General features: G+C 35.9%; 1 protein-coding gene across 1 annotated transcript; it reads left to right on the forward strand.

The window, feature by feature from the left end:
* Positions 1-8,075: 8,075 nt before the first annotated feature.
* Positions 8,076-11,123, forward strand: opn1sw1 (opsin 1 (cone pigments), short-wave-sensitive 1). The gene is made up of 5 exons (XM_041254586.1): positions 8,076-8,421; positions 8,698-8,866; positions 9,455-9,620; positions 10,013-10,252; positions 10,658-11,123. Exons 1-5 carry the CDS (start codon positions 8,076-8,078, stop codon positions 10,775-10,777), a joined length of 1,041 nt encoding a protein of 346 aa, XP_041110520.1. The 3' UTR covers positions 10,778-11,123.
* Positions 11,124-11,235: the final 112 nt, after the last annotated feature.

Raw genomic sequence — 11,235 nt, forward strand, 5'->3', positions numbered from 1 at the left:
ATTCTCAAACTGAACACAGTAGGGATTCAAGGAAATGCATGCACATGGATTAGGGAGTGGTTAACATGTAGAAAACAGAAAGTACTATTTAGAGGAGAAACCTCAAAATGCAGCGAGGTAATCAGTGGTGTACCACAGGGATCAGTATTAGGCCTTCCTAATCTATTATTCCTAATCTACGTTAGTGACTTAGATTCTGGTATAGTAAGCAAACTTGTTAAATTTGCACATGACACAAAAATAGGAGAAATGGCAAACACTGTTGCAGCAGCAAAGGTCATTCAAAATGATCTAGACAAGATTCAGAACTGGGCAAACTCATGGCAAATGACATTTAATAGAGAAAAGTGTAAGATACTGCACACATGCAATACAAATGTGCATAAACTACCATATGGGAGATACTGAAATTGAAGAAGGAATCTATGAAAAAGACCTAGGAGTTTATGTTGACTCAGAAATGTCTTCATCTACACAATGTGGGGAAGCTATTAAAAAGGCCAAAAGATGCTCATATACATTGTGAAAAGTGTTGAATTTAAATAAAGGGAAGTAATGTTAAAACTGTACAATACATTAGTAAAACCTCATCTAGAATATTGTGTTCAGTTCTGCTCACCTCGCTACAAAAAGGATATTGCTGCTCTAGAAAGAGTGCAAAGAAGAGTGACCAGAATTATTCTTGGTTTAATTGGCATGTCATATGCAGACAGGCTAAAAGAATTGAATCTATTCAGTCTTGAACAAAGAAGACTACGCTGCGACCTAATTCAAGCATTCAAAATTCTAAAAGGTATTGACAATGTCAACCCAAGGGACTTTTTCAACATAAAAAAAGAAACAAGGACCAGGGGTCACAAATGGAGATTAAACAAAGGAGCATTCCCGTTTTTACAGAGAATTGTGAGGATCTAGAACCAACTCCCCAGTAATGTTGAAGCTGACACCCTGGGATCCTTCAAGAAGCTGGGATCAATAAGCTACTAACAACCAAACAAGCAAGATAGGCCGAATGGCTTCCTCCCGTTTGTAAACTTTATGTTCTTATCTCGTCCCCCCCCCACCGTGATATTACACAACTGCTTACAGTTGTCATGACAAAACCATATGACCAATATTTTATTTCAAACACCTGCTCCTGTAACAAATATATCTAAAAGTTGGGAAGCTAGCAATGAGCTACTGAAAATGCTGTATAAATTCCACCACTTTCATCTACTGTCCCTCTTTTCTGACTGCTAAGCCCTGACCGCTCTTGCTCTGCACACTTTTTTTCTTATATGTGTCTCCAGCTTAGGCCATTTTTTCTTTACTTCCTCGACTACAATTGAAATAAAAAGTATATGCTTGTAATAACCTATACTGCACAAAATCCACGTTTTCATGTTTTATAATACATATCATTCAAGTCCACGGCAGTGTCTTTCCAAATGTGTTCTTTTTTTTTTTTTTTTTTTACAAAGTCTTTGTAATCATTGTTGGATTTATCATAAAGTGATTTTGTTTACTGTCTCCATGGTTGATGTAGGTTAGAACCCTATTAACAAACATTTTGGAAGAAGACCCATTATAGAGATATTCTAACAGCAATGCAGGCCATTCGCCAGATGCGCACAGTATTATCAGTTTTGTTAATTTAGATCTTAAAATACAAAAAATATGTGACCCACTGTGTGCTTTAACTTTAATGTTCAGAGATGATATGTTCTTTTTGCAAAAGACAGTTTTTTTTTTTCAAGCAGTATATATATGTTTACTGCAAGTCATTTTTAAAATGGCTCAATCACTATAATAATTTGTTTGCTGAATACTTATATTTTATATTCATCATTGCAGTGTTACAGTTGCATGAATCTCTTGTAGGTTGTCAGTTGAGATCATCGATTCTGAAACTGTTAAAGGACTGCAATGGCAACTAATCAGTGTTTGTATTGTGTCTAAGGATTTTCATGATGTGGCACATAACTTGGCATTCTATAATAGTATACATACAGTTGAGGGTGTTTAAGCCAAATAAAACATAGCATCATTGTTTATTTAGAACCCTATAGTATATTCTCTAGGACCATAAGAGTAGTTAAACGGTTAAACATATTTTTAATTGCACAAGCACCTATAAATTCTAATAAAAACATGATTTAGAGAACAGGCTGGCCTGGCCTCCATGGTGATATAGATTAGACATGGAACCCTCTGCTTAATTGGGTGACTCCCTCGAATTCCCAGCTGTTTGGATGCCCCCATTTTGTTACTGAAGCAACAAGATATGTGTGTAGGTTTGAAAAAGAACGCCAAGGTATGAAAAAGAGCAGTCTTTGTCTGAGTAAGATTGACTCAGAGAAAGAGGAGCACAGAGTGCTAATAAAATTAAAACCATTACACATATTAATCAATTGCATTCTTAATTCACATATTTTAACATCAGTTCTTCCTACAATACCAAAAGAAACAAAACCAGCAGTATTATAAAATCCACCCAAGTATTTGTCTGGTGAATGAAACAAAAAATCAGTGATATAACTTTGTGTTTGAAAATCACTATTGTGTTCAGGTATTCTACCTCAAAATGAAAAATAATGTGGCATTTTACATACTAATCATTTGCCTATTTTATGTTTGTAAAAAGGGGCTCATACCATTTTATATTTTGGATAGCAAGCTATTTGAGATGGGTGAAATATACAATGAAAGACCCACTTCTCAGTACCACAGCAAAGGTGTATGTTTTGAATACAGTTTTGGATTTGTACTGATTGTAAAACAACAACAATTATACTATGCTCAGCAAGGATATTAATTATTGACAGGTAATATAGGCCAAAAACTGTAGCAACCACTAGAGGGTGCTTGATGCTGCCAAACAGTGAGAGTCAAGGCGAGTAGTTTTGACAACTTTGTGTAACAAAATAAATAAAATAAAATGTGTTAATTGTGTTAAGGTTCAACACTGGGAAAAATAAACAATATACACATTGTATATCTCAGGTATCAATGTACAGTTAAACACTGGAGAAGTATGGTTTGACACGTGATTTCATTGCAATTGCTGTGTTTCGGAGCAAATGCAGCAGTTCTAGTGAATGGTTTGACACAGAGCTGCACATCTGATCTATGGATAGAAATTTCTAGAGGTGTTTAATCAGTGTTTGTGCTGTGACTGTTGTACTGTTTATCAACGTGGTAGTGAAGGCTAATGCCCAGTCTACAAATGCCTTTAGACTGCACAAAGTCAAAAAACCTGAGATACTGTAGGTGGTTTAGCAGTCTATCAAACCAGGCTGATATATTCTTCCTGTGTGGGCTGACACAAGCCTTGTTGAATAAAACTGACACTGAACATAACAAGAACGAATGTGTTTCAGCTGCCTCTCTCTCTCTCTCTACGAGCTGGTCTGATGCAATGAGCTTGCACACAGGATGCAATTCCTGCCATTGTTAAAATGTTGACCTTTATTACTGGGGTTGTGCACTTTTTCATATAAACAATTATTTTTACAATTATAGAAAGTGCTTTCACCTTAACGTGCTGGTAAAATTATTCAATCTTTACAGGTAATTGTTTTATCTTTTAGCTTCATGCTATATAGAGTGAATACAAAAAAAAATTAAATTTTTTTAAAAAAAGTAGCCTACATCACTTCATTTTTCTCTTTTATTTTCTCAATGTAAACAGCATATATGTGCTACATTTTCAACATTTTGTATTTGTTTCAAAGTAGGCATGCTTAGGTCAATCTGCATTCTAAATGGGGGCTAGAGGCTAGTGCTGGAGACTCATAAGATTAGACTCATAATAAAAATAGCTGAGACAATTGAACTGTAATACTGAGCTGCAAGGATATTATTTAAAGATGGTTCATGAAAAATTAATATAGACTCATCAGAATGCCGTATGAGGTTTGGGGTATAAATGTTGAAGCAGAAATTAAACAACGATTTTTTAATGAAAGAAATATATAGAACTTTATTGACACTTTTGCAAACTTTTTTGTTTATGTCTGTGTGATTAGGCGCCCCTGATCAAAGCTGGTCTGCACCCTTGAGATAGTAATCCCAGACTTAACTACTGCAGTTTAGTGGCCTTCACTGAATCTCTCCTATACAAACATTTGATGATCAATAATTGAATTACCACCTGGCCACTTTTCTAATTAATTAATTCAAGCATTCCACACATTCTTAATAAACAATTAAACATAAATTAACAGGTGGTTGTGCAAAGGAGGCCATCTTGGCCCAAGACTGTTTCTCTGCATCTGAGCCAAGATGCCTGCCAGCTAAAAAAAATATATCTCTCAGGCCTCTCAGGCCTCTGCCCTGTCACAGCCTGTTTTAAAGAAACGTTTTTAGAGAGGGTTAGGAGTTAATAGTTACATTTACAGACAGGCTACTTTTAAGAAAGCTAGGTAAAGCTTTATGAATCATATTGTTTATATACTAATTCTGTTTCCTTTACTGTTTTACTTTAGTTTAATTGCCAGTAAAGACAGGTCTTTGGTTCATTAAATCATGTATTTTGCTTTGTACAGGATATGATGTCAATACAGTACATTATACTGCTTTACTACCTAATAGACAAAGCAAGTGTTAATAAAACACACCTAGTTGCAAAGTAATTAACAGAAAACAATAGAGCTATCATAAAATAATATTTACAAGGGATAAAGCGCATGCTTGTGAAAGCAGAAATCCTTCCCTGTGCATACCCGCCAGTGTTTGAGATTTTCATTTTTGCTCCTCAGCTGCTTTATTTAGACTTGTTTGTCCTTCTCTGACCCAGGTCGTATTATTCCCATGCACTGGAAAATCACAGCTTGGTTATATTACAATCCCAGGTCAGTGAAAGACATTACTCCTGGAGATCCTGCATGAAAAAAAAAAAAACAGAACGGAAAATAATTCAAAAAATGTTTTTAATTTTTTTTTTTTTTATTTGCATATCTACTACAACATTTCTTGTATTTTTAGTCACACTAAACCAATCAAATGATCTGGATGTTTATTAGCAAAATGAAAATATAATCATTTGTAATATATAATATTTAAATGGATTGAAAAATGTTCACACCTCATAAAATGTACAATATAAGGTTACATTTAAGAAGTGAACTGTAATATTCATAGCCTGATAATAGAATGCAACATGGTAAACTATACCCATATTTGCTAAATTATTAATATATTTTACCTGAAATTACCTGAAATAAAATCTGAAGTTTAGAAAAGACTAAAACATTTGGAACTGAAAAAGATTTCAATTAAGCACTTACCAGTGTTTAAACCTGCAATTAAACACATAAAGGGGTTTTGGTAAGAGCCCTTAAAACATTAAGGTTACAGGTGTATCTTACAAGGCAGAGCTGACAAGTCAGAGCTGTAATAAGACAACATCTTACCTTCTCATAACCATATTGAGTAAGTGAAGTTGAGTAATGTTTTACATTCATATGAATGCCTTTCAAAAGACTAAAATTACAGTCGAATATCCAATATTTGAAATTAAATAAACAATCATGATAACTTCTAAATACAGGCCACAAAATCTACAAAGCAACATCAATTCCCACTTAGCTGTTTAGTAAGTAGTCAGAAAAGGATGGAAATTACCTGCATTCATCACAAAGTCAAGTGTCATGTATACAAGAAAAAGAGACAAAAGAAAGTTAAAAGAGAGTGAAAAGATAAAATCTTAAACCGGATTACGACAGAAAACTAAATTAATCCAAACAGACACTACACTAGAAGAGCTAGAAGAGAATGAAAGGGGGGAATACTACATCTAAACTGAGACAGAGAGGGGGAGAAAAAGAGAGGAGATGAGTGAATGAGAAAGCAGGCAGAAGAAACAGAGGCAGTGAAATAAAAAGCTAAAGAAATGGGGGGACGATGAGTTGGCGTTAGTGTCTAACCCTGGTTTGAGATTAGCCGGACTAACTCGCCATCCAGAAATGAACTAATCAGATAGAGCAGTCAATTCGTCCTTTATCCCTCTGCTATATCCCTAGGTTTGGGGAGTTAAAGCGCTCTGCTTGGTAATCTCATTTTAGGATTACAGTGATCCTTTTTCCATGGCCCTGGCTTGGTCACTGCAAAGAATTTCTCAGTTCTGCTAATGCTCTCGATAGGAGGGCACTAGGGAGTTAATCCAATCACACCCCTTACTTATTAACAAACCAGATTAACTGCAATTCTGAGGATGCTCTTCCCTGCTGGCCAGGTACTGCGAAGTCAGGTGCATGTTCCTATGGCATACTTTACATATTGCATATATCTAGAGGAGTACCTCTCCAATTGTGAGGAAACTTGGTAAATACTCTCTTTAGCACAAGTAATTATTGTTATTTTAATCTGAGGTTATATGGAGGCTGTCTGTCTGCCTTTCTGACTGTCTTCCAGTATGTCATATAAGAGTTTCACATATATCTATCTGGATTCTGGACTGATATGGCTACTATTTCATCTTTTAACATAGATCTACTTAACTTCTTGTTAAATTGTGACATAACTTGCCAAGGACCTTTAGTACAAGTTATTGAATGCATCCTAATCTTTGGCAATATGGACATTGTCTGTCTGTCTGCCATATTGCATTTTTTCATTTGACTGTGTCATATTCATGAGGTATACAGAGGCTATCTGTATGTCACATTTACATTTTTACACAGTGAAGTGCCCATCCAGTTCTGATGAAAGAGGCACCCTGTCTGTCTCTCTTCTTCTATATGTCACACTTTGTACAGATATATAGAGAAAAGTGCTTATTCACTTGTGATGCAACATTGGTCTGAGCAATCTATTAAGAACACCAGAATCTACCAACTAGTGCTGCTATAATTTAGAATGTACTGGTGTGGCAGGTCTAAGAATAGATGACTTCTGCATGGTGAGGATTTATTCATTCTCCTCCTGAGCCTGCTGAATGGGTTTGTATGGTTTATCTTATTTTCACATTATAGTCACTATTAATGTGTATGCAAGACTTGAATCAGTCAAGTCGTCTACAGATCCTATCTGCAGATCAAGTGCAAGAGAAGTGATTGAGGTGCTAGGGTTAATAATAATTGAAACTGCTCATGAAACACTACGTTGCCTTGAATGATATATGAATGTTATTGGACTGTGTTTTCTTTCCTCTGCAGCTGCTAAACAGACACAGGAAGCCACAACATGTGAACATTAGCTGGCAGATTTTAATTCTGAGGATGTGCCAGTCACTGGGCTGTGGAGATCCATATTAATTTCCTTCCTTGCTTAATAATAGGTGACATGTTCTGTATTTACATTCTCTAGTTTTGTTTTAAGGCTACTTAAATACATTCTACACAACTTTAATATGAACTGTAGGGTCATTCATTGTTGTTTTGCTTTAATAGTATCGTCTTAATTATCTACTGGCACTGTGTCTTAACCCAGCATACATGGGGAACATGTTTCCAAAGGCAAAATGATTCATGAGACATATTTCTCAAAGTATAAACCAGGTCCGCTCTAGGAAAACTATTCTGATATTTAGTAAAATATCAAAAAGAAGGCCTATTCAACCAAATGTATTTAACATTCTTAAAATAGGGCCTTCTCTGGGAAATTAAACTATAACAAGAGTGTTGTGCTGTAATGTATTTAAATCAAAATAAACATGGACATACCAGTACCACACTATACCTGAAGATAATACTGTAGATTGTTGATGTAGACTGTAAATTCACCTGCATGTTCTAAGATGACACTGACTTGCCAGGTAACCAGGTCAGTGTGATAAAAGTTCTGGAAACAGAAGTTATGAAGTGCACAAGCTCTGAAAGTAATTTGCTCTGTCAATGACGTCAATAAGCTCTTCCCCAAATACCTCAACTCAACCCTTTACACAAACGGCTTAAATTAGAGTCCCAAACAAGATTAGCATCCTAAAAGAGTTTAAATGACAGAAGGCAAGGTTTTTATCAATCCTTAATCCCAAACTTTGTTCATAAGAAGATCAGGATTTGAAGCTGATCTTTATAAGTGGTTTAGGACTTTATAACAGGGTCTCTCCGAATTTCTCATTAATGCACAAGACAAGAAAAGGTGGGCTGAGGATGGCAGGGACTGAAGAATTTTACCTTTTCAAAAACATATCCTCAGTGGGTCCGTGGGATGGACCCCAGTACCACATTGCCCCAAAATGGGCATTCTACTTACAGACGATATTTATGGGTTTTGTGTTTTTTGCAGGGACCCCTTTAAATGCCATTGTGCTCATAGTAACAGCGAAGTACAAAAAGCTACGACAGCCACTCAATTATATACTGGTCAATATATCCTTTGCAGGTTTTATATTGGTTACCTTTTCAGTATTCACAGTATTTGTCTCAAGTTCTCAAGGCTACTTCATTTTTGGGAAGACAATATGTGCGATAGAGTCATTCCTGGGATCAGTGGCAGGTAAGAATAGACAAGTTCATTCCTCCTTACATTCTACATTTCTCCTTTTACCTTTACTTTTCCAGATAAGTGATGGTTGTGGTTTCCTATTAGTAAAGCTGGATTAGTCTACAGTCAAGCCTTAAATTAAGACTAACTCCTAGACTCATACCTAAACAAAGCCTAAAATGAAGCTTTGCCAAGCATAGTGCTGAAGGAATATTGAAGCCATTTCACAATTACATTGTAGAACTCATCAGTCTCCAAGGTTATCAGTCAACATCTTGTGTTTTACAGGGTTGGTGACAGGATGGTCTCTTGCCTTCCTAGCCTTTGAACGCTACATTGTCATCTGCAAACCCTTTGGACATTTTCGCTTTGGCTCCCAGCATGCACTGATGATTGTAGCCACTACCTGGGTAATTGGGTTAAGTGTTGCACTGCCACCATTTTTCGGCTGGAGCAGGTACGTTTTATGTTCCTTATCAATTTTATAATCGTAACTCATCATTTAATTTAAAAAAGGCTCAAAATCTACAATAACACACATTTGCCAAATTATGAAGCTATTACAATGAATTGCTTATTTAAAGAAAATACATATTTAGTATCTGATACAGGGGGCAGTCCTACTTGGTTGTTAAGCAGACAAAAGATCAGTGTAATACTCATACTGCATAGACATATATTTAAATTGTTTGTTTGAGGGGATGTGATTTAAACACTGTTTTTTTTTTAGTTGTGTTATAAAATAAATTGCTGTTAATTGCATACTGTCTTCAATACAACAGTTTTTATATTTTGTCGTATTTATCGCTAATACGTTTTAAATATATTTTTGAGTTTCTTAAAAATCCCTAAAAAAAAGAAGCTATACAACAGAAAGGACTTTACCGTGTTTGCTTATATAAATGACTTCTAACCTGGGATAATGATCACCGGTTATTTGAGATTATCTATGAGGCTTTGTATTTAATAATCTAGTTAAATATATTTTTGTACAGTTGTTAAAAAATTGGATTATAGGGCTATGGCTGCAGGTATTTTGTTTCAGATACATCCCTGAAGGCCTTCAATGCTCATGTGGGCCTGACTGGTACACAACGGGCACCAAGTACAAGAGTGAATACTACACCTGGTTCCTTTTCATTTTCTGCTTCATCTGCCCACTCAGTCTCATCTGCTTCTCATACTCCCAGCTTATTGGAGCTCTCCGAGCAGTAAGTGTTAAGTGTTCATTTCAGATGATGTTCATTAACTGGGGAGCAAACCACTGCTTCAAGCTCCTCCAACAATCATCCTTTGAGGCAGCTGAGACAACTGCTTGTTCATTTTTTTCAGCATTCCCTGATAATTATAATTTGTTGGCAAATTAAAAAAAAATAATGATTCCTTTTCGAGTAAAAGATGCTGTTGGGTGCTGAGGAATATATAGTAGAGGAAGTACAATTTGTATTATACATTCCTTTATCTGTAGTTATTCAACTATATATAGTACCAAACTTTACCTCTTTATGAATGAGACTTAAGTGTTGCTGATATCAGAGGACTGCAGTCTTCTCCCACAGATAGTTGTTGTAATTGAGTTTTTTTTTTTTCATTTTGATTCTAGGTAGCTGCCCAACAGGCTGAGTCAGCAACGACACAGAAGGCTGAGCGTGAAGTCTCCAGGATGGTCATTTTCATGGTGGGCTCATTTGTTTTCTGTTATGGGCCCTACGCAGCACTTGCCATGTATATGGTAAATAATAGAGGGAATGATCTGGATCTGCGTTTGGTCACCATACCGGCTCTGTTCTCAAAGAGCTCCTGTGTCTACAACCCACTCATCTACGCGTTCATGAACAAGCAGGTAGGATTTACAACAAACAGATTTCCTTTCCTGAAGAAATTAACTCTACTCTTCCATTCTGATCTTTTATAACTTTTACTCCTAAGTCATTAAATAGTATGTTTGTGTCAGTGAGAAGTCTTTTTTAGAATATAAGGTTTGTTTTATAACTAAGTTTCTGCTTAGTATTACCATACACCTTCCTTTGGCCAAAGACCGGCATGGAATACATTTCATATCGAACGGAAAAACGCTCCTATTTAACACTTTAAAGCCTCAATGCGTTTGAAGACATGTTGCTGTGACTTTGTTTATTCCCAATAGCCATATATTAATTGAAATGTTTTGTACTGGTTTGAAGACTAACCATCCTGTACTTGGGATGAAAAAGAATAACACGTAGTATCTTTTTACTTGTCTCCACAGTTCCACGCCTGCATCATGGAGACTGTGTTTGGAAAAACCATGTCAGATGACTCTGAGGTGTCCAGCACAAACAAAACCGAAGTGTCAACTGTCTCCTCCTGCCAGGTCAGCCCCAGCTAAGAGGGAAAGGATCTTCCTTCACCAAGACCACCTGTTTTTTCACCCTCATTGAGAAATAGACGGGAAAAGTCAATAGAACAAAAACCTGCTCAAATACAGAGCTACTTTTCATGTTTCCTATACTGTAGTCACAAAAATGAATAGCTTGCGCTTCAAATGTAAAACTTTGAAGACTTGTCTATAAATTTTGCATCAGCGCCAATATTTAAGAAAACAAAATACAAAACAGCAGTATACACTCTTGTTAAAGCAGTTGTCTGACTTTTGTTATGTGCAGAACATACCTTTTTGATGACACTAAAGGCTATATTTTCATAACCATATACCAAAAATACAAGTTAAAAAAAAAAAGCACCAAGACAAATACCTTTGTATAAAAGCCTTTAGTTCAGAAATGCTTCTCAAATGAATTAAATTATATATTGAGAAGAAAGCGATGCATATAGCGTGACAGTACG

The sequence above is a fragment of the Polyodon spathula genome, chromosome 7 (genome assembly GCF_017654505.1).
Source record: "Polyodon spathula isolate WHYD16114869_AA chromosome 7, ASM1765450v1, whole genome shotgun sequence".
NCBI classification, from domain to species: Eukaryota; Metazoa; Chordata; class Actinopteri; order Acipenseriformes; family Polyodontidae; genus Polyodon; species Polyodon spathula.